This window comes from Pteropus medius, unplaced genomic scaffold (assembly GCF_902729225.1).
Source record: "Pteropus medius unplaced genomic scaffold, Ma_sr-lr_union100, whole genome shotgun sequence".
Classification (NCBI taxonomy): domain Eukaryota; kingdom Metazoa; phylum Chordata; class Mammalia; order Chiroptera; family Pteropodidae; genus Pteropus; species Pteropus medius.
In genome coordinates, this window is record NW_024354886.1 from 4,074,531 (window position 1) to 4,099,424 (window position 24,894).

Sequence of the window (24,894 nt, forward strand, 5' to 3'; positions counted from 1 at the left end):
TGCTGGTTGGTTACACTCAACTCCTTTTAAGAAAAACTGATATGCTTCTCACCAAGCAGAAGGCCTCAGTCATGACAGGAACCGAAAAGTTCCTGATGGTCTCTCTCTAACCGCCTCTGTCTCTTCAGTTTGCATCTCTGGTAGGAGCAGGTGTGATGCTGCTCCTGATGGTGAAGGTGGGACACTTTTTCTACGAACTGCCAAATGTAAGTGGAACTGATCAAATAACTAAGCCAAGAAAGACCGATCTCCAGATTGCATCTTGGTGGGTATCTCTGAGGAGAATTGCATTCAGCTTGTCCCCAGTGGTAGCCCCAGCCTCCTTCTAGTCCCTTTCTGTTAAAATAATAGCATCTACCTCACAGGATTGGGAGTTAAATAAGATGATATATATAATATAGAGAAAACAGTGTTGAGCTAATAATAAGCCCTCAAGAAACCTTAGTTATTATTTTTATTATTCTCATTAATCTTCTTTTAATTGCTTAAGCTATAAAGTAAGCTTTACAAGTGAGGATTCAGTTAAAGCTGACCGAAATAGACTTCAGATGCCAGAACACCCGTTACCAACACAGGCTTAGAAACTCACTGTGCATTCATGCCATCTGTTTTCCTAAACCGTTTCCAGAAGGACTTGTTCTGCATTCATGTGAACTCAATCCCCCTCTTGCTTCCACATTGTCTCTTGGTTAGTATAAAGCACTAAAAAGCAAGATCTGAAAGTTGAGTTATAACTCTGTGTTCAGCTACAATGCTTCTATATACTTATGTGCCATTTCTTCGCTTTGCATTAGACTGACCACCTTGAGTTTAGAGATGCCAGGTGCATTAATTACTGCCTATAATCAATTCCTTCTAAGTTATAATAGAGATCAGTATGCAGTGACCATAATTTCCTTTTAAATTTCCTTAATGTTCCTTTTAGCCATTTTTAGATAGTACTAAGGGAGGTAGGAGGAGGTTTCATTCCTGGTGTAGCAGCTTGGTTACACACTAAGGTGGCAGTCCCTGAAGCTGGAGTCATTGTAAATGTTATCCTTATCCTTTTGAACACGTCTCTTCCACCTGGTGAATATCAGGTTTTAGTAGAGCAGGACCACCTCAAGGCTGTTGCTGCCTTCTGCTTTTGTGAGTCAAGGACCTTGGAACCTAGCCATGGAAGCTATGCATGGAAGGTGGGATTAAGCTTGTATTTATCACACAAGCTGTCCTCTGATTCTCAGCAGAAGTTATCTCTAGAATTTAGTTTATATAGCATCTTTAGTGCTATAACTCTTGAAGTCTATTTTAAGAGAGCCACTCACTAATTTACTTTAAATAGTGGTATTTTTTCTTTCTGTATAGCTAGAAGAATCAGAATTTTTAAAAATCCCAAACACTCCGTTATTATAAATATGTTAGAGACAGAACAACCCTTGCTTTTGGCTAACCATGTTATGTTACATTATTTTTACAGCATCTAGTTAGGGTATTTCTGGGTAAGAAAATGTGAACACTATCTGATCGGTGGAATATCTAAATTACTATAACATGGGGCTCTATGAGTCTTAAACTATGAAAGATTCCTTCCTTCCTTGAAAAACTATGAATAGCTTGCTGCAAAATTCTTATTGGAGGAATTATTGGAGCATCCTGGCAAGGATCTCAACTAGTTAGCAATGGGACCAATACAAATTTTTTAAACATAATACAAAATGGTATATTCAATATTGTTCCAATTTTATGTGAAAAAATAGAGAGAGAGAACATACCAAAATGTTAAAAATGGTTATCTTTTAGGCGATGAAAATTATATATAAGTTTAATTCTTCTTTACACATGAGCATGTCTTACCTTAATATTCAGAAAGGTCAATTTTTTATTGTGTATTGTTTTATGAAAATATTTGTTTCCTCTTCACACTCCCTACCTCCAGCCAAAAACCTTGCAAAAACCCTATGAAGTTGAGATTATTTTCCTTCCTACCACGTCTCCCTGCAAATTGCAGAAAGTTTGGTGATTCCTAGTGGGAAAAAGTAATTTCTGCTGACTTCACTTTTGCTCTTCCCTCCTCTACTGACCTGTTAAGTCCAACTGTTCACTGAGTAACCTCAGAAAACCAGAGTAAGCTTGGATCCAGCCATTCCTAGTGGTAGGATGAGTTCTTATTCCCAGGCATTGTTTATAGAGGAGAGGATGGCTAGGAAAAGGCTGAAAATGTTATGCCAACACAAGACTTTGTGAACACAGAAAGCGTTTCTTGAAGTATGTTATATTTACTTTGAGGCCCTGATGATTTTTATATCCCTATAAGTACAGATTTTCAATTTCTCCAATTTAAGAAATTTTGTTCCATTAGGAAAGTAGACATGCTTATTTTTAAAACTTTGGAAAATGCATAATAGGTACAAATATCATCTATAATTACAAACAAACCACTCTTAACATTTTGTTTTTTGTTTTGTTTTTTTAAACACCTACAGCATGTGGTATTCCTAGGTGGTCTCCCATCCAAGTACTAACCAGACCCAACCCTGCTTAGCTTCTGAGATCAGACGAGACTGGGCACGGTCGGGGTGGCATGGCTATAGACCACTATTAACATTTTGACATATATCTGACCAATGTTATTTTCTATGAAGGGATATTACTTTGTAACCTAACTGGACATACAACTTTGTATTCTTGTTTTTATTTAATATATAGCATGATACTTCATACTATAACTTATTTAGTTATTTTCTTATTATCAAAAAAATTAGATTGCCTGAATTTTTGTTATCATAAATAACATGACAATGAGTAATTTTATACATTTTCCCTTTTCTATATTTGGAATAGATTTCTAAAAATAAAACATTTCTGTGTAAAAGCATATCAATATGTCTCGATATATTGCCAAATTATTTTCTAAAAGGGCAGTACCCTCTTATACTCAACAACTATGTGTATGGGGTATTTTCAGTTGGCTGATTTAATCTGATAGACAAAAAAATGGTATTTCATTGTGGAAATAACTACAGCGTATCATGATTAGACTTGAACAAAAGCCCAATCAAAACTATTTGAGTTTCTGTAAGTAGAAGTTCCCTTAATTTGTTATCTCATCTGAGAATGGTTCCTAGGCAATGTAGGTAGCATAGATGTGACCAGCAAACTAGATAAAGCAAGGCCAAGTAACCAAAGGCAAGACAAATAACTATAGTGCCAGCCCCCTCTAGGTCTTGTTTTCTACACCAAAAGTGACAACACAGGTATGTGTAATCTTTGACTACTCTTTTCCCCACTTTCTGCGTAAATAATAAATGATCTGAATCTAACAGGTGCTTGTTGTAGCCTTACTGGCTGAATCAGTCAGGTCTTGGCCTTGGCCTTGCCTTGTCTTGTGTTTTTGACAAATTATGGAGAAGAGCAGAGAAAAATGTGGAGAATACTTCTTTGATGAGACAATGAGTTACAGTATGGACATGGTATTTTTATGAAGTATCAATGCCTAATATCTCTGAGTGGCAAAACCGACTTTTTGTTGTTCCTTTGTGAAGATTTGGGAGTTTTACCTCTAAAGGGAAAATGAAGCAGGTTTTATCTTTTCCCCACAGGCTGTGCTGGCTGGTATTATTCTGAGCAATGTTGTACCCTACCTTGAAACCATTTACAATCTACCCAGTCTGTGGAAGCAGAACCAATATGACTGTGTGAGTGTAGATGCACTGTCTGGAGTAGGGAAAGACAGAGAAGAAGGCTGAAGAGGGGGAAAGAGAACAAACCAAAGAGATCAGTGTGAAGGACACTAGCAACCCTTTGATGCCTAATACTCTACTTTTGCTTTAAAAAAAAAAAGGAGAGTCAGAGTTGTTGGTGCATGGAAATGCTGAGACCTCATTCCATTTATGCAAAATTAAATAAAAGGGAATTAATGAAGTGGCTACAGTTACACACACATCTAGTAAAAAGGGTTTGCCGTGCATTGCATATTTGAATGACTTTTAACCCAGTTAATGTGTTTCCAGCATAGGAAACAGAAATCCTAATAAGTTATTCTGTCTTGCCAGGCAGAATAACTGATGGAGTGCCTTCCTTCTCTCTAAAGCTCAAAACTAGGAGATAGAAAGGGGAAACAGCAAGAAATAAAATATGGGGGTGTATAATATGACAAGAGGAGAAGGATCCAACAGAGGCAAGGAGATCCAGGTCCCTGAGGAGCTAAGAGGATATGTGGTCCAATGCATAGGTAGAGCTTCCATCTCCAAGAGGAGAAATAGGACTTCCAACAGTACTGGAGAGGATGAAGGAAAATTGAGTGCAGATATTAACTAACAAGTGGCTGGTGGAGGGGGAAGTAAATATTTAAGGGAGTGTCAGACTGTCTTCTCTATGAAGATTAAAGTTAAGTCACCTGCTGAGACTAATGGAGAAGGTGGTGGGGTAGGGACTTTAAAAGGATGTTAAAGATTTACAGTAACTATCCTAGGTCTTCAAATAGCAACTACTTGGCGCGTGTCCTGGGTTGATTTACAAATGGTGTTTCTAATCTCAACAAAGCCTATAAAGTAGATATTATTACATACATTTTGCACACAAGGAGATTGAAGTTTCAAGAGAAAATTGAAAAGATAGGTTACCAAGATAGGTGGATCAAGGATCTGCCAGGGTCTCCTGATGTCTGCCTGTGACCAAGGAAATGATGGTGGGCAGTTAAGAGCATAAAAGAATTGCTAGGCAGCCTTGGGACCCTATCATTTGTGATGGTGTCAGTCCATACGACTATGGAATTTGTTCTCTAAATTCCAGGTCTTGGGAGGGAGAGAGTGAAGGTGAATTAAGGGATTGGAGTGGCGATTTTCTCAATTCTGCTTGTTATCATGGTCTTCTTTTTCCCTTCTTCCCCTTTCTCATAAGATTATTTGGATAGTGACATTCACATCTGCAATTTTCCTGGGACTGGACATTGGACTACTTGTTTCAATAGCTTTTGCTTTCTTCTTGATCACTCTTCAGTCACACAGGTACTTAGTCTCAGGTAATTGGAGGTTAGCCATGGCAAGGTAAGGCAACTATGACCTAAAGCCAAATGCATTCCCTTTCAGAACTAAGATTCTCCTCCTGGGTCAGATCCCTAACACCAACATTTATAGAAGCGTCAATGACTATCGGGAGGTAAGAATCTAAATCAGTCCCACTTCTTTGCCCAAATGATGGAATATACTAGGTCTGCTGCTTAGTTTTCTCCCAAATCTCTTTGGTGGTGTTGGCTGTACTACAGACACACATTGACAAAGGCAGGGAAAGGGATGCACAATGGTAAAGGTGGGGAGCTTAAGTAGGTAAATCCTCAGAGTCCTGCGGCCAATTAAGGGTAATTTTAAAATGTTCTTCAGCGGCCAAAAGAAAAGAGAGGAGTAAGAAAATGGAGGAGAAAAGAAAATAGTAGAAAAAGTAGGGGGTGAAAATTCAAGGAAGGAATTTGCTAGCTCTTGCCTCTTATAAAGACTACAGATTCTCCAGGAAGTTCTAAAGATTTTTTCTTATTCCATAAAAGAGCTGAAAATTTTCTCTTAATTTTACATTTGTCTTGCAGATTACAACCATTCCTGGGGTGAAAATCTTCCAGTGCTGCAACTCCATTACATTTGTAAATATTCACCACCTAAAGGACAAGCTGTTGAGAGAGGTAACTGGCTTTCCTCCCCTGCTTTTCTCCGCCTGCTCCCCTCGCCCTCCCCAAGTACCCCTGTCTTCCACCACTCGCTGTCTGTATGAGAGCCCTCTTATATCTTTCAGGTTGAAATGGTCAAGGTGCCTCTTAAAGAAGAAGAAATTTTCGTCCTATTTAATGAAAGCGAAAACGGCTCACGGGAAGGAAAGATTTGTCACTGTTTCTGCAACTGTGATGAACTGGAGCCACCACCTAGGGTTAGAAACATCTCTTCTTTTCTGCATTTTTCTCCACAGTTTATAAAGAAGAGCACTAGTACTTGTTTTAAGAAAAGGAAATAAAATCAAAATCACCTCAGGGATTTCACTCTTAGATGGACCACAGGTAATTGGAAATTAAAGATTTCTACTCAGAAGTGAAGACACAGGTTCCCCTTTAAAGGTCAGATCTTGACTTGAAAGTAGGTAGGAGGAAACGTCCTGACTCTTGAGTCCCTACTGAGTGGCTGGAGGTTTATTTGAGCTCAGAGAGTACAGTTGGCTCATTGAGATTGTCAGCAATTCCCTAATTGTATCTATTTCTCTGACTTTTAGCTGCCTGCTTTTAGATTTCTGAAATTAAAGAACTTAAAGATTTAAAATTTTCTAATTCCAACTAGGGCAGGGTCAAGGTGGCTGGGGTTTTCAAGGATCTGCCAGGGTCACCTAATGTCTGCCTGTGACCAAGGAAATGATGGTGGGCAGTTAAGAGCAGATAAGCACAGATGGGAATTTTATAGCATCTGAAGGTTATTTTAGCTGATGAACAAAGTGTTCATTATTTCCAACTCAGACTTGATCTAAATATTCTTTTTCCCCCAGAGCAGGGCTGCTCATTTCTAGGTTTGAAGCCTTTTACCTAGTCTATACCCACACTCTGGAGGGGCGCGTGAGCACGCGCACGCGCGCACGCACACACACACACACGCCTCCTGCCTGCCTCCTCATGTAGACCCCTGCAAACACCAAGCTCCCACTCTCGTTGCCATACACCCTAACGAAGCGTAGGTTCTACTGAGCTCCCTGAAAATACCAATTTCTCTGCCAAGAGGACAAAATTAACACTATATTTAATTTTTATTTTGTATCTGCACTGCACTGAATATTGTAGAGAGTATTTACAGGACATCAGCAAATACACTTTAGAGTAGAATAGGATCATCTAGTATTATTGAGCTTCTACTATGCACCCAGAACTATGACACCATGAAAAAGAAAAAAGACTTTTTTAAGGTTTTCTATCTTCGGGCAGTTCTTTTTTCTTTTTCTTTTTATTGTGGTAAAAAAAATAACATAAAATTTATCATCTTTACCATTTTTAAGTGTACAGTTCAGTAGTGTTAAATATATTCACAGTATTGTACAACCATTAAGACCATCTGTCTCCAAAACTTTTTCATCTTAGAAAACTGGAACTCAGTACCCATTAAACAACTAATTTCCATTTCCTCCTCCTCCCAGACACTGGCAACCTCCATTTTACTTTCTGTTTCTATAAATTTGAGTACTGCAGATACCCCATATAAGTGAAATTGTACAGTATTTGTCTTTTTGTGATTGCTTTATTTTACTTTGCATAATGTCTTCATGGTTCATCCATGTTGTTCTTTAAAAAAAAAAAAGTTTTTTCATGGAAAATTTTGAACATATACAAAAATAGAGACAAGTATAACAAGCCTCTATGTACCTACCATCCACTTTAAGATTTATGAACTCATAGCCAACCTTGTTTCATTGATAATCCCACCTACCTATAGTCCCTCAAAAATCACAGGATTATTTTGAAGCAATCCATAGTTTTAAATCAAACTAGGAAGACAACTCTATTAATGTGACCAAAAAGGCTATTATTGTATTTTATCAATCCTAAGATAGACATTTTTTTCGCATCTCTGAAATGCGGATGCATTATATAATCGATGGCATGTCATAGTTTAACTTGCAGTGTTTTCTTTTCCTTGATAACACAAAAAGTAGTGATGCATCTTAAAACTAATGAAATAGGGTAGTAAACCATACCATACAATATATTTTTATGCTCTAAATTATGTGTTAATATTTTAACAACTCTAAGACTTCAGGTAAAGAGAGATCAGCATAAGCTCGAAAAGTCAGAAATTTCATGGTAGCAATGAATGTGAGTTAGGCAGAAGAAAGAAATTTGGATTTATGTGAGGCTGGAAAAAAAAAAATAGGACTCTCAGTCCATGGATAGGGTTGGACAAAGACAATGAATAAGTATGAGGTCCTCAGAGTAAGAGGCTTGGCCTAGGAAGTAAGTTTGGGCAGACACAGCATGAGTGAATTATGAAAGCCCTTGAAAGATAGTAGTATAAAGTAGATGAAGGAGAGAAAAAGGAGGCTCTCAGAGGTTTCCTTTTGTGTGGAAAACCTTGCATCTCCCCGCCACTGAGCCAGTCCACAGCTGTCCCCTAAAGACCTGGCCTCAGTGACCTTCAAACCTTGGGGAACACCTCTCTCTTTTGAACTGTAATATTATCTATCCACACAACTTATTTTGCTATACAATATATACTACCTTGCATAGTTTTTATCTTTATAGTTTTTCTCTTTTAAAATTTTATTTCATAAGCAACATTATTAGAACTTTTTTTTAACATTACCCCAAATTATACTACTCTAGCAAATGAATTATTTCCATTTTTTCTATGTGCCTTATAGTTCTTGTCCATATATGTTGTTATTTATCCTTTGAATAGACATGTGCCAGTTCCCCAGATACAAACTGGTCCCTGTGACTGCAGAGTTGGTATTCACATCTTGCATGCTGTTGTATTCCTTATGCTTGATACTGACCTTAAGCTCTGACAGGCACTCCAGGCCAATTAGGAGGAAAAAGGAGTGAAAGGTAAAGACAGCCCTACTCAAGTAATTTGTGTCTTCTTATGGAGTCTGACAGAGACTGTTCCACTGATAAAAGAAGGGGTGTTGAGAAAAGAGCAAAGCATTAGTAAGCACTAAACTAATTAGAACCCAGGGATGAGGGAAAAGAATAAATCAAAGATGATTTTAAGTCCGGCTCACTAGGACATTGATAATGTCATTGATACACACAGGGAATTGGGGAGGAGATGCCGTGAGTGATGAGGATAAGGAAAGATGAATGTTGTTTGTTTTTGCCATTAGCTTAAAGTGACAATGAGATAACCAAGTAAAAAAATGTAGAGTACTTAGTCTGTGGAGACATTTCCTAAGGGAAAGAGAAGCGACTAGACAGAAATGGCGTAGTTGCAAGTACTTCCAGGCCTTGTTTGAATCTTATAGTTCTCCCCTACCTCTTGTCCCAGGTTATTTACACAGAACGATTTGAAAGTAAACAGGACCACAGCACATCCTCCATTAACCTGATCCGCTGCTCACGTTTGGAGGGTGGGAGCACAAGCCAAATTTCATCTGATGACCAAATGCCATACGCAGTATCTTCCACATTTCTGAGAAATCAAGGGCAAACCTATGAGCCTGTGGAGAAAGAATGGCTTTCTAATGAACCCTCGAGGTCATTTCCTGATGCTGCTCCAAGTCAGGTCAGAAGTAGAGCACTCGCGCCTTATTCAGAATCATCTCTTCTACCCAGCACTCATACCATCATCCTGGATTTCTCCATGGTACATTTTGTGGATTCTCGGGCTTTAGTCATATTAAGACAGGTAAGATCCCCACCTACCCCACCACCCCAGCCCCAATCCTGATTGAATTCTGTTAGTCATTGATCAGCTGCTATGTGACTCATAGGCCACTAGAAACTTGAACACTGAAGATAGTTTAAGGTCAACCAGAATAAAAAGAAAATGAACCAACTCTGATGTACTGAACTGGGGTTGGTTCCGTAAGCATGGCATATTATTTCTCAAGGAATGAAAAACAGAAAACTCTTAACACCACTGAAACAGCAATCTATGCCACACCCAGCAACTTCTAGTATATCCTGAGGGTTAGCTGCAAATCTTTTCGGGGAATAGGTCTGAATGCTGCAGAAAAGAGCTCACCAAGAATTCTCCGCTATTCAGCTGCTCTGACCTACACATTGTAAAAGGCACTCAGATTTGAAGAAATTGTGATGAAAGGACACCCCAAGCCTGGGGCTGTCTGGTCCAGTACCTATAGGATCATCCCCAGTTCCCTCTTCATTGCCTGCAACTTTGGGCGAAAGGGGCAGGGAAGATTTTTCCTTCAAAAGCTGTGTCCCTAAATCCTGGCTTCTTTCCCACTCTCTGGTTTCTCTGACAGTTTTCATTTCTCTCTTTCTTATACAATATGGACAGTTGAGATGCACAACTAACCATACTGGTTTTATTATTTAATGTCTCATCAATAAAATATCTTTTTCTCAGCCAGCTTATCTCAGTTTATAGCCCTTTATCTCACTCTGGCTCCTGTTGGTGATGGCTTGGATTTAAACATCCTGACCAACCCAGCTTTGATTGCACCCACTTGTTTTCATTTTTTGTTTTTTGTTTTTTTGAGATATACTCATTTGGCTGATTTTCCATCTTTTATCCTCAGATCTTAGTTTATCAAACCTTATTCCTAAAGGAATGTGATTCTTTCTTAAGTGAGTCCAGTTCCCTTTTGGTCTGAAGCAGTAGGAAGCTTCTCATGTCAAAAAGAACTCTGGGTGGGTGGTCTGTGGATGTGGCTTTACTTCTGCTGACTGTCCATCTGACCTGGGGCAACTTACTAAATTCATGGGGTCTTGGTTTCCTCATCTATAAAATGAGAGGCTTGGAAAAGATTAATATTCAGGGCTTTTCCATCTATGAGATCCTTTTCCCACCCCCCATTTTCAGACTCAAGTATACTTGATTATGTTTTATCTTTTGGGCTTTTCCACTTTAGGTCATCCTACTGGGCTGTGGTCTCTTTTCCCAGTCTTGCGCTATAGCTGTGATTTCATTCAACTCACATTACTGTATGCCTTCTAAATGCCAGGCTGAGTTGGACACACTTATATGCATGATCTCATTTAATTCTCACATAGCCCTAGAGACAAGCCATATTTCCCCCTAGGAGTTCTGGGCTCACAGCAAGTAAGTGGCCTGTCCAGCACTGGAACTTAAAACAGTTGTGCCATCCTCTCTTCCTCTCACTCCTCTCTTGCCTTCCTTTTTTGAGGAGGCACCATATGCTCTGGTCCTTGGTATGACCCATCCATACTCGGCTTATGTTGATGACTTTCTGCTCCAGCACCAATGTGGAGGCAACATCAGACACCTTTACTGCGCAGCCTTCGGAGATTCATGGCGCACTTTTACACTTTAAAATTACAGGTTTCTGCATTTCTTTTGTAATTGTTCTATACCACTGTATTGGAGGAAATCATTATATTTTGTTTACTTTATAATTGAAAACTTAATATTAATAAGAAAAATCCCAGGAAACAACCTCTCAATTCAATCTTCTTCCTAATTCAGTCTCCCATTGCTTGTCTTTCAGAGTATGTCCACTGTGGCTCTTTACCAAAAGACCTCATGCTTTATCTTTATACTTTATGATTTATCATCAAGAATGGCTTCCTTGTTTTTTCTTGGTAGTGAAAGAAATAGAGTCTGTCTGTTTTAGTTGTTTTTGTTTTTCTTGACATTTTAGCTTAGTGCTCAGGATTGGCTTATTTGATCGGAGTATTAAAGTTAATACTGACTTTCATTGAATTGAACTTTAAGATTTATTGCCCCAGAGCATATATATTGGCTGAAGAAAATTCGAGATCAATATCAGATCCTTCTTAATCTGATACTACTAAATATCTGATGTTTTACTAAAGTCAGATGTAATTTTACAGGGCAGCTCTGATTATGACCCTCAGGGTTCCTGAATTCCATTTCCTGCTATACCCTTGACCATCTCTGGGCCATGTTTTACCTCCTCTGTTCAGTGAACTCCAGGGAGAAGGGGATCATATGCAAACACTAAGCACTAATGACAAGATATAGTTGTTCTTGAGGACCATCCAGTGTGTTCCCATCACACCTGTGCCTGTCTCTATCCTAGCACTGTACTCACATGAACATTATCTCTACCTGAACTGTTCCCTGCTTAAGACCATGCGCAACCCTCCCTCTCACTCCCTACACCATGTAAGACCATCTGATTCTCTTTTGTAGTCCCAGCACCTTAGACACTTCCTGGCATATAGAAGTCCACCCATCAAATGTTTATAGAGCTGAATTGGAATGCAAAGGTACATATATCCCAGACAAGTGAATGACCAAAGGAATTTTAAAACACAACTAATTAGAAGGCCCTTTCTTAGTGAGTATGAAGATCCCTAACACTGACTTACTCTCTCCCCGCAGATGTGCAATGCCTTCCAAAATGCCAACATTTTGGTGCTCATTGCAGGGAGTCACTGTGAGTATCCTTCACCCTATGAGAGGGCTGTGTTTTGCACCCTGGGTGCTTTCCTCCCCAGGTGTCTGACCCTGTGTGTGCTCCGGGTTTGGTTTGTAGCTTCTGTGGTCAGGGCATTTGAGAGGAATGACTTCTTTGATGCTGGTATCACCAAGGCCCAGCTGTTCCTCACTCTCCATGATGCTGTGCTGTTTGCCTTGTCAAGGAAGTTTCCAGAGTCCTCCGAGTTGAGTGTGGATGAATCTGAGACAGTGATACAGGAAACCTACTCAGAAACAGACAAGGTTGGATGATGTGAAGCATTGGGCTGGGGGTGAGGAGGAGGGGTGAGGTGGGGGTGAGGTAGGGGTGAGGTGGGGGAGAGCCCTGATCAGATGTAGATAAGCAACGTCCAGGTAAGGTTTTTGAGTATGGCTGTGCCAGACTTTGAGATGTTGAGATGTTGAAGTTCCCTTATCAGTTAGAAAATAGCAGTGGACCTGAGTCCCAGGTTCCCCCAGGGCTGTGACATCTGAGTGCCATTCAGGGCCTTTTCCCAACTGGAGAGAAGGTTGTCCAACCCAGCAAAGGTTTCAAGGATCCTTTTACAGCAGGCGTGGTTACTGCCAAGCACCATATCAATGACTAAATATTTTATACATCTCCTCTAGCTATACCTTTAGAATCTACCCCTACCCTACCCTTGGGATGAATAATAAAACTAATGAACTAGCAGAGGTAAAGATCTGTCAGTCTAATACTTTGGCTATTATTTACATTGTGAGTAATTTGATTTACTCTGCCTGACCAAATACAAAGGAGAATGATTTACAAGCCAGAACTTTTAACCATTTATTAATACTAAGTAAAGAACTGGGCCTGCCTCAGTATTTTCAAATCAGTATCTGTGAAGGTTAACAGTTCCGCCCACCAAAAGGAAATTAAAACACAGATGGTCACCAAAATATTACCTAATGACTGGAAATTTTTAAAATTAACTCCTTGATTCTTTGATTTACATTTCAATAATGTTTGAATTTTTATGACAAAAAAATATTACCAGAGTAATGTGTTTATAAAAACCTTAAAAAGTAAAAGATATCCAAGCTCATGAGACATGACCCTTTTATTTATTTTTCTATTTTAAAGTAATATATTAGCAAGCATTTTCTTTGCTTTGTTGAGAATTCTCACAGGTATGTGCCTCTGCTTATCTAGAATAACTTCTTCCCCAACAAATAGAATCAAACATATTTTTTCTATATTGGCAGTGTCTACAGTTATTAGACTTTTTAAATGCTGTATTCATAGCCAGGTTTTGTGACTTTCTTCATATAGACAAATCCTAGATATACTTTATGTTTTACTTTTTTATTGCTTTTTAAAATGAATTTTTTTCATTATATTTTCCAACTGGCAACTGCTAGCATATAAGAAACCTATTGATTTTTATTAAATTATTTGGCCACCTTACGAATCTTTTTACTAGTCCTAAAAGGTTTCATTGTTAATTCTCTTGAGTTTTCTAAATCAAAAAATATTTTATACAAATAATATAAATCTCTTATTTTTTAATTGTTAGAATTCTTATTTCAGTATCATATATTATGGCATTAGCCAAACAAACCTCCCAGAACAATTTAAGTAATAATGGTGACTCTTGCCTTACTCCTGAATTAAATGAGAAAGCTTCTTATGTATCTGTGATAGTTGACCTAAGATGAACATTACATTCACTGTGTTTTTAAAAAGTATTTTTCTAGTTTACTAATATTCTCATCAGGACTTATATTAAGAAAAAGCAAAGTTTTTTTTTTGTTGAAAACTTGGTGTTGAGTATGTCATTTTTTTTTTCTTCTAGCATTTAAGCTAGGAAAGACTAGGAGAGGAAAAATTTCAATTTTGGATGTATTAAATTCAAGATTCCTATTAAACATCCAAGTGGAGATGTCAAGAATGGAAGTGGATATATGAACCAGCAGATTAGGGCAAGAGTTATAACCAAAAAGTCATTGGCGCAAAGATGGTAATAAAAATTACGGGACTAAATAAAATTGCCTATGGGGGCAGTGTAGATGGAGAAGAGAAGGGTCCCAGGGTTAAGCCTTGGGGCATGCCAACATTCAGAAGCCCAGAAGAAGTAGTGATGACAACAGAGAGACCAGGAAGAAGCAACCAGAAAGGAAGAGAGAAAAGCAAAAAAAAATGTCATATGGTGGAAGAGAAAAAAATATTTCAGGAAAGGTGGAAGTTGTTAATTCTGTGGAATGCTGCTGCAAGGCTGATTCATGAAGCCTGTAGGGGGTCTGCTCTGTGACAGGCCCCCTGGTACTGGGGATATCAAGTACCAGGCACTGTCCTACCTCAAGGAGCTTAGGGTCTAATAGGGGAGATAGATTTGTAAATGAATAAGGCAATATATTACTGGTACTATGATAAAGATGTGAGTGAGGTACAGTTGGAACACAAAGGAATTTAATATCCTGGTTAATGATCTTTGATCTGAATCTGGAACGATGGAGAAGGACAAGGCAGACACAGGGAGCTAGCTGCATACGCAAAGGTAAGCAGTAGTCAGGCATCTTTGGTCAGCTTAATGGCTAGAGCAAAGAGTGGGGACTACAGCTGGAGATAAAGCCAAAGAAGATGGCAAGAGGCTAGGTCATGAAGGGTCCTGCTGAGGATTACATTGGGAGATAGGAAGACAAGTAAGATCAAGAAGACAAGATGTTTCAGAATGCCGCCAAGACCATTGTTATTCAAATGGTTGACCATGAAATCCAGGCTAGGTAGGAAATCCAGAGAAACCAGAAGTTATGGATTGATTAAGCCTAAAAAATAATGGGTAACTGAGGAACCAGAGGGTACAAAAAAGATGAAAAACAGATTTAGGCCAGAAGTTTTTTTCTATTTTGCCAGGAACCCATGATTCTGGTACCTTAAATCCTATTGTATTTTGAAATTCCTTGACTATTCAAAAGTTAGATTTAATTGGAAATGTTAACACATCTAATTATGTATATTTCAGGATGCAGAGTCAAGACATAAAATAAGCAGCAGTATTCTAGATGCCCCCAAAAATGTAAGTTCTGGCTTCACCATGATCCAAGAGCCTATAACAGAGGAGGAGTCAGAGCTGGACATGGAGCTGGAACCCACGCTGGAGTCAGAACAAGAGGCTATGAGAGGTCTGGACCTAGACCTGTGTAGTGAACTGGAGCCTGAATCAGAGCTAGAGCCCGAATCTGAGCTGGAGCCTGAAACAGAGCTCGAGCCCGAGACAGAGCTGGAACTTGAGCCTGAGCCCGAGCCCGAGCCTGAACCCAAGCCCAAGTCCAAATCCAGGCCAAGGGATCAAACTTATTCTTGGCAGCAGTACTGGCCTCTGTATCAGTCTAAGCCTTCCAGCTCTCTAAGTCAAACTCAGCCTAGGACACAGTCAGTAGAGAGGAGGCGTCAACATATGAATTCATATTCACCTAAGGGCAGTGACACTGAGGATCACTAGAAGGTGAACTGGGAATAAGGGGTCAGATTCCCTTGATTCCCTCTCCACGCAAGTTGGGTCATTTGGTCAGAAGTCCTAGACAAGTTACTAACTAGCAGTACTTGCTTTGGGACTCTTCTACCTGCTGCCCTTCTTCCTTGCTCAGCAGTGTGATCTTGCTTCTAGATCACAATACTAAATACAAAGAATTATCTCTGAATTCCTCATCCAGGTGCACCTCATTTCACCTTCAACAGACATTCTAATGAAGGATTTTTTTCCTTCGCATACCCCGCATGTCAGGGGTTTTATCAGGCTATCTCTAACGTAATCCTCTCAGCTCTGTTCCCCTTTCTCCAGAGATGAGGTTCAAATAAAATATGTAACTCTAGTTACTACATTTGGACCCTTGCTGCATCTTCTCTCTTCTCTGTATTCTGTATGCCTAAGGAAATGTCAGGTGCGAGAAATTCCAGAGTGGGCGGACGTGGTGGAGAAGCAATGAACAACAACAACAAAAAAAAAACCGAGTGGCATTTGTATTTTATATGCAGGGTATTTTTACTGCCCTGATGATAGAAATAGGCAGATTAAGCTAGGCCAGCCTGTGAGGCATGTAAGATAAGGAATTGTTAGGCTGAAAGCATTTTTGCCATCCCTCCAAGATCAGGATCTTATCCTGCCACTGTTTCACAAGGCCAATTAGCTGTACCGACTGATGAGAATGCTAGCTCTATAGAACTCTCCCTGATCTTCAGATTCACAATCACTATTGTGTCTTTCTTACAGATTTTTAAGACACAAGCAATCTAGAATCTCTACTCTTGGTAGACCAGACTTAGTTAAAATCTGTGGCAGACACAAACCCCTTAGGAATTGGAAAAGTCAATCATTACTAATTTGGTCCAAATTTATTTTAAAAATTTCCCCCTCTCCCATTAAAAAATATCTAGTACTATGTTACAACCAGAAGAGAAATATAGACTCCTGGACAATACTATATGGAATCCTGAATTTCATTTCCCACTCAATAAACAAGATTCATCTTGCTTGAGTACTCAATTTCTCTCATCTGTTAGATGAAAGAAATTCTTGTTAAAACACAGGTGTCATTTATTACAGAGATAGCATGCACATTCACTCATTCTACCAATATTTACTAAGCATCTACTACAGACATAACATTCCCAAACTCTGGGGTAGATAAAACAATATTATCCCTACTTTATAAATGCATAAACTAAGATTCAGATAAGTTTTATAACTAGCCCAAGGTCATATACAATTGTACCCTAAAAGAGGTTGAGGCCCAAGTCACAAGCTTCATTTGTTCATGGCTTTTTAAAAAATAATTTTTAAAATTGTTTAATTACAGTTGGCATACAATATTATATTAGTTTCAGGTGTACAACATGATAATTAGACATTTACGTACAAAGTGATCACCTTGCTAAATCTAGTACCCATCCAACACTATATATAGTTATTATAATATTATCGACTATATTCTTTATACTATACTATACATTCCGATGGCTATTTCCTAACTACCAATTTGTACTTCTTAATCCCTTCCCCTTTCCTCCCCGAAAGCTCCCTCCCATCTGGCCACCATCAAAATGTTCTCTGTATCTATGAGTCTGTTTCTGTTTTGTTTATTTTGTTCTTTGGATTCCACATATAAGTGAAATCATATGGTATTTGCCTTTCTCTACATGACTTACTCCACTCAGCACAATACCTTCTAGGTCTCCCCGTGTTATTGCAGATGACAAGACTTTGTTTTTTTATGGCTGAGTAATTCCATTGTATATATATACCACCTCTTCCTTATCAAATCATCTATTGATGGACACCCAGGTTGCCTCCATATCTTGACTGTTGTAAATAATGCTGCAATGAACATATGGATGCACGTGTCCTTTCGAAGTAGTGCTTTGGGATTCTTTGGATAAATACTCAGAGTGGGATTACTGGGTCCTTCTTTGTCTCTTGTTATGACCTTTGTTTTAAAGTCTATTTTGTCTGGTGTAAGTATTGCTACCCCAGCTTTTTATTGGTTTGTTTCCATTTCCATGAAATATCTTTTTCCATCCCTTTGCTTTCAGTCTGCATATGTCTTTCGATCTGAAGTGAGTCTCTTGTAAGCAACATATGCAAGGGTCTTGTTTTTTATCCATTCAGCCTCCCTATGTCTTTGATTAGAGCATTTAATCCATTTACATTTAAAGTAATTTTTTATAGATATGTAGTTATTGCCATTTTATTATTCATATTTTTTTATCATTTATCTTGTTTCTTCTTCTGAAAGAAGTCTCTCCAGCATTTCCTGTAGTACTGGTTTGGTGTTGATGAACTCCTTTAGCGTTTTCTTTTCTGGGAAGCTCTTTATCTGTCCTTCAATTCTAAATGATAGCTTTCCTGAGTAGAGTCATCTTGATTGTAGATCCTGGGTTTTCATCACTGAAAACCCTTCTGGCCTGCAAAATTTCTGTTGAGAATTCAGCTGAAAGTCTTTAAGAACCTCCTTGTAGGTAACTAACTGCTTTTCTCTTGCTGCTTTTAAGATTCTCTCTTTGTCTTTAACCTTTGCCATTTTAATTATGATGTGTTTTAGTGTGGGCCTCTTTGGGTTCATCTTGTTTGAGATTTTTCTGTTCCTCCTGGGCTTGTATGTCTATTTCTTCATCAACTTAAGGAAGTTTTCAGTCATTATTTCTTCAAATAGGTTTTTAATTTCTTGCTCTCTCTTCTCCTGCTATGCCTATGATGCAAATGTTGGTACACTTGATGTTGTCCCAGAGGCCCCTTAAACTGTCCTCAATTTTTTGGATTCTTTTTCTTGTTGCTGTTCTGATCGGGTGTTCTCTGCTACCTTACCTTCTAAGTCACCAATTAGACCTCTGCTTTATCTAATCTACTGTTGATTCCTCTGGGTATTCTTTATTTCAGTTATTGTATTCTTCATTTCTGACTGGTTCTTTTTTATATTTTCTATCTCCATTTTTATGTTTTCTATTCCTTTGTTGAAGCTCTCACTGAGTTTCTCTACTTTTCCCCTAAGTTTATTGAGCATCTTTATAACCTTATAAGAGTGTTCTGAACTCTGTATCCAGTAGATTGCTTATCTCCATTTTGTTTAGTTCTTTTGCTAGAGCTTTGTTCTATTATTTCATCTGAGACATGTTTCTTTGTCTCCCCACTTTGGCTGCCTCCTTGTGTTTGGCTGCCTCCCTGTGTTTGTTTCTATTATTAAGTAGGGCTGCTATGTCTCCCAGTCTTAGTAGAGTAGCCTTATATAGTAGGTGTCCTGTGGGGCCAAGTGACACAGTCTCCCTGGTCACTTGGGCCAGCTACTCCAGATATGTCCCTTTTATGGGTTGTGTGTGCCCTCCTGTTGTAGTTGAGCCTTCATTTCACTTTTCATGTCATTGAGAGGAATTGACCCTTGGGCTGATTGGTTGTGAGAAGTGGCAGGTGAGAGACTGACTCTATGGAGCAGGATTCGCTTTAGCAGGGCTCTGGTGCTTGCCCAGTCTGCCTTTTGGGTGTGTCATCAATGCAGCCCCAGGTGGTGCTCTGAGCTGGTCAGAAGTCAGCTATCAGGTGTGCCAGCCCTGGGGCCTCCTGGGAGGGGCCCCGCCACAGGCCAAGTTCAGCCACAGCCTATGCCATGCCCAAAGCCACCTTGCAAGAGTCATTAAGCAATCTGCTGATGGCTGCTGCCCACACTGTCCTGGGAGAAGGAAGCCTTGAGGGATCAAGCCATGAACCAGGCTTGGAGCTGCTCAGCAAGAGGTATGGGGCTTGCAGAGGCCAGATGCAGCTTGTATGGGTTTTGCAAAACTTTCAGAGATTTTAGATATGTCCACAGCATGAGCCAAGACAGGCCACTTGTATGGAAAAGCCACAGAAGCAGCTTGAGTGGGCTCACAAGTTGGGTGGGGTGAGGTGTCCAAGAATCACCAGGGCAAGCCAGCCAGGTTGATGGAGATTCAGATATCATGGCCACCTATGTCTGTTCACCAGGAGTGGGGAGGGCTCAACAAAGTAACAATAGATTCTGCCAGCACTTCTGTCTAGGAGAAAGCTGCCCCTCCAGCCCTTGCCCTGAAGCCAGACAATTGCATTCCTCCCTGTATGTTCCTGGTGCTTTTCAAGCTGCTGCCCCAGCCCGAGCTCAGAGTGAGTGAGTCCGTCACTGAGTAAGTCTTCATGCAGGCCCTTTAGGAGAAATGTCTGCAACTCTAGTTGCCCTCCATCTTAATCAGCCATAATCTCTGTGGGTTTTTACAGCCAGAAGTGGAGACTTCTCTTCCTGGCATTGGAACCCTGGTCTGAGGAGCCCAGTGTGGGGCTGAGAACCCCTCACTCCTCCAGGGAGAACTTCACAGCTGATATATCCCTCCCAATTCTCAACCACTACACATGGATGAGGAACCAGCCTGTTCCACATCTCCACTCCTCCGACCAGTCTCAAAATGGCCTCTACTGTATGTCCCCAGTTGTAGGACTTCTGTTCAGCCAGAATTCAAGCGACTCCCAATGATAGCTGTTCTACAGTTTGGTTGTAATTTTGATGTGATTGTGAAAGGTGGCAAGCACAGTGTTTACCTACTCTCCCATCTTGACTGGAACTTGTTCATGTTTACTCAACACATTTATTGAACTCCTCCTATGTGCCAGGCATTGTCCCAGGTGCTAAAGATACAAGATGAGGAGAATAGATGACAGAAATAATTATAAATTGTGATAAGCGCCTTGAAGGTAAAATACAGGAAACTCTGAGGGTATGTATAAGGAAGCTACTTGAAGTGCCATGACAGATTGACTGGTTTCCTCTTTGAGACACTCAGGAGGCTAGGAATTGCCTTCAAAAACAAAATGAAATCTCCCACAGTCTCAAAGTATTTTTATTTGGGAGGCAAACTTGTCTCCCAAATAAAAGAGTTCTTTAATAAGCACACAAAAGATCCTGCCCTTTAGACATTTGAAACCAGAGGTGAACTAAGTCAATTAAAGCCACAACACAGCTCAATTTTTAATAGAATTGGGATGATTCGTCCTCATCTTATTTGCCTAATAAGAACTATGTATTTTTTTTTTTTTGGAAAGAAATAATATTGATTTCAGTCTCTATTTTTTGCACAACATCCAGCATACAATTAAGAAAAAAAAACACAAGGTATTTGAAGAGACAGAAAAAATGTCTGATGAATAGGAAAAAAAAAGTGTACAATAGAAGCACTCCCACAGATGATCAAGGACTTCAAAAAACTATTATAAATGTGTTCAAGAAAGCAGAGTAAAAGATGGACAAATGAATGAAAAGATGAATAATTTCAAAAGAGAATTATAATTTGCAGAAAAAGAATCAAATGCACATTCTAGAACTGAAATATGAAATATTGGAAAATAAAAATTCATTTGATAGGTTTATCCAATGGACACAGCAAAAGAGGATTATGCAAGTCAAAGATAGTCAATATAAAATATTCAAAATGAAGCATATAGAAGAAAAATGGGGGGGTACAGAAAAGAGATTTCGAGACATATAGGACATAGTCAAATGGCCTAATATATGTGTTTTAGGAGTCCCAGAAAGAGAGAATGAGGAAAGTAATATTTGAAGATGTGACTGAGAATTTGCCAAAACATGAAAGACAGCAACTCAAAGATTCAAGGTTAGCAAATTATAAGCGAGATAAACAGAAAGAAAACCAAGCATAGCCACATCATAGTTAAATTGCTAAAAACCAAAGAGGAACAGAAAATCTTAAAAGCAGTCAGAGGAAAAAGGGACACACACTTGTAGAGTAACAACAATAACACTCATTGCTGACTTTTTAACAGAACCTATGGAGAGTCAGAAAACCATAGAAGGCCATCTTTTAAATTCTGAAAGAAAAAAAATAATCTGCTGTCCTAAAATTCTGTACCCAGTGAAACTTACCTCTAAAAATTAAGATATAATAAAGATGTTATTGAGAGAATTCATTACCTACAGATTTCCTCTATAAGAAATATTAAAGAAATTTCTCAGGCTGAAGGAAAATGACTCCAGAGGGATGCTTAGAACTGCAAAAAGTATTAAAGAGCATTAGAAAGGTTAAATATGTAGATTCATATAAAACAGTATTGACTGTGATTGCTTAAAGCAATAATAACTTTATCTTGTCCAGTTTATAACATATGTAAAAGAATATGACCACAAAAATACAAAAAACAAGACTGGTAAATGCAGTTAAACTGTTCATAAAGTGGTAAAGAACTAATTTAAGGTACATTATAAAAAGTCAGAGATGCACATTATCATGTCTCAGGAAACTACTAGAAATATTTTTTTAAAAGATATAATTAAATTAATAGAGGAGATAAATAGAATAATAAAAACACTTGATTAATCCAAAAGTAGGCAGAAAAATGGAATAAAAGAACAAAGAATATACAGGACAAATAGAAAAAAAAAATATCAAAATGGCAGTCTTAAACTCAGTTATATCAACAACTAAATAGACTAAACATTCAAATTAAGAGATGTAAATTTTTCCAAATGGGTAGTTTTTAAAAGACTCAAATATATATATATGCTATTTATGAGAGACGCACTATAAATATAAATATGCAGATATGTAGAAAGCGGAAGGATGGAAAAAACATAATAAGCAAATAGCAACTAAAAGCTGAGATGGCAATATTAATATTAAATTGTGAGATAAGAAGCATTCCTAAAAGTTAAAGGGGCACATTACATGGTGATTAAAGGGCCAATTAAACAGAAAGACCTAACAATCCTAACTTTGCGTGCACTTGATAACATCATTTCAAAATATATAAAACAAACTGAAGAAATAGACAAATCTGAGGACAGCAGAAGATTTTTAATACAATTCTCTCAGTGCAGAAACAAAATATTCTAAAGTCCTTGTATTTTTCAGGAGAAAGATAGAGATGGTGATTAACTCCATATTTCAAATTAAATATGTAAAGCAATATTTTAAGGGTAGCCACTAAAATAAACAAAGCATGTAATTTCCAAACCAGTAAAGGGAAAAATAAGGAATAGGGGACTCTAGTTGAAAAATAGGGAGGAGCAAGAAAGGATTAAAAAGAACAAAAAACCCCCAGTTATTAAGTTATTAAGTTAGATAAATGTAAGTATCTCAGAGGGACTACCTGAACCCAGCACAGAGAAGCCCAAGGTTCTCAATGAACCAAGGATGAGCAGGGGAGCCACATCTACTGAGGACCTAATGTTCATCTGAGGTGAGACTCTGGGAAAAATCTTGAGTTTCACTATCCTTTCCTTCAGTAAATCTCAAGTTTCTAGCATATGATAGGAGCTTAGAACACATTTGTTGAAGGATGATTGAGTTTGGTCATGTATCGCTCATTCCTGAGGTCCCTCAGTTTTAGACTGACTCCACAAGGTTGTTTGTGCGCATCATCAAAGAGAAAAATGCCTTGAAAATTATTTTAGCCCACCACTCTCTCATCCCTACCTAAATGTGGCTTAAGTAGCAGCTTTCTATACATCTGAATCTTTTCATTCATTCATTCATTCACCTACTCATTCATTTATTCTCTTTTTTGCTCATGCATGCATGGATCAAACATTCCTTATAGTCCTTATCCTCAAGGTATTTATAATCCAGATGAGAAGACAGATGGGTAGAAGAATAAACTATAATACAATGTAATATGTACAACCCAAAAGTTAATAAAGAAAGAAAAGATACAGTAGGAGGAAAGAGAAGAGAGACCAGGTTTTTCAGAAGAGTGCCTTCCATTTTTTTTGACTGCAGTTCATATTTTATAACATAACACAATATACACGCACACACGCAACTGAGATTCATGTCCAAGAAATAATACTTTCCTCCATGTTATCTGATATTCATCAATATTTTCTCTTATCTATTTCTCAGCCTGAACTGAGTTCTACTTTATTGTTTAATTATCGTCTAAAATAGTAAAAGTAGTTAGAGTTCAAAAAATAAAAACTATAAAAATAAGTTAGTGAAAAATCTTGCTCCTAGTCCTATTCCACACTTTCATTCCCAAATTCCTTTTTCCCCCACCCCACCCAGATAACCACCATTATTAGCCTTTTCTGTGTGCTTCCAGGTCCTCTTACTATGTCTTTATAACAGTAAGAATGGTAATTTCTTTATGCAAATAGAAGTATTAATATGTGAACAAATAGTCTCATGTTCCCCTTTTCCTACCCAAATAGTTATTAAATATTTTTGACAACTTCTCTTTAAAAAAAAACTATTTTGGAGTGTCCTAATATCAATACTGATCTAAAGTGGTTTTTTGTTTGTTTGATTTTTTTTTTTTGTCTTGGACTTCAGGTCAGTTTTTATTTCGAACAGCTTCATTAAACCATAATTAACATAAAATAAATACATTTTTAAAGTGCCAATTTGATATTTTGACCTATGTATACTCCCATGAAATCATCACCACAATCAAGATAATGAACACATCTATCACCTCCAAAAATTTCCTTGTGTCCACCTATAATCCCACCCTCCTGGCCTTCCCTAGCAACATCTTCATTCCCAGACAACCACTGATCCACCTTCTGTCTCTATAGATTGGTTCTCATTTTCTAGATTTTCACATAAGTGGAATGATACTGTATGTGCTTTTTTCTGGGGTGGGGGAGGTCTGGCATCTTTCACTCAGCATAATTATTTTAAGATTCATACATGTGCTATGCATATCAAGACTTTAACCCTTTCTATTACATTGTATAGATATATCACAATCTGTTTATCCATTCATCTGCTTATGGACACTTGGAGTATTTCCAGTTTGGGGCTATTACAAATAAAGGTGCTATGAACAGTAATGTAAAAGTCTTTATATGAACATATATGTATATACTTTCATTTCTCTTCAGAGTAGAATGGCCTAGTCATGTGGTAAGTATATAATTAACATTTTATGAATTTTTAAAAATATTTATACGACGTTTCCATCAGTAGTATATGAGAATTTGGTTGCTCCATATCCTTGTAAACATTTATGTTTAGTCTTTTTAAACTGAGACTTTCTAATAGCTATATAATTATATCTCACTGTGGTTTTAATTTGAATTTCTCTAATGACCAGTAATGTTGAAAATTCTTTCATATGCTTATTTGATATTCATGTATCTTTTAGTTTTATTGATTTTCTCAATGATTTTTCTGTTGTTTCATTCTCTAATCTAATCTGCATTTCTCTTCCTACTCTAATCTTCATTTCTCTTCTTCACTTATTTTGGGTTTCATTTGCCCTTCTTTTGTTAGATTCTTTTGACGGAAGCTGAGGTCATTGATTTGAGAATTTTCTTCTTCCTACTACTGATGTTTAGTGCTATAAATTTCATCTAC

General features: G+C 38.1%; 1 protein-coding gene and 1 pseudogene across 1 annotated transcript in view; one reads left to right on the forward strand and one right to left on the reverse strand.

The window, feature by feature from the left end:
* SLC26A8 (solute carrier family 26 member 8) overlaps window positions 1–15,529 on the forward strand; it is a 71,250-nt gene extending 55,721 nt beyond the window's left edge. The window contains exons 10-19 of the mRNA XM_039856148.1: window positions 129–206; window positions 3,579–3,674; window positions 4,879–4,985; window positions 5,067–5,136; window positions 5,558–5,650; window positions 5,761–5,892; window positions 8,982–9,341; window positions 11,988–12,042; window positions 12,142–12,326; window positions 15,050–15,529. Of these exons, the coding sequence (XP_039712082.1) occupies window positions 129–206; window positions 3,579–3,674; window positions 4,879–4,985; window positions 5,067–5,136; window positions 5,558–5,650; window positions 5,761–5,892; window positions 8,982–9,341; window positions 11,988–12,042; window positions 12,142–12,326; window positions 15,050–15,529 (1,656 nt within the window). The remainder of the gene's footprint in view (window positions 1–128; window positions 207–3,578; window positions 3,675–4,878; window positions 4,986–5,066; window positions 5,137–5,557; window positions 5,651–5,760; window positions 5,893–8,981; window positions 9,342–11,987; window positions 12,043–12,141; window positions 12,327–15,049) is intronic.
* On the reverse strand, window positions 2,454–2,572 carry LOC120597716 (uncharacterized; annotated as a pseudogene).
* Window positions 15,530–24,894: the final 9,365 nt, after the last annotated feature.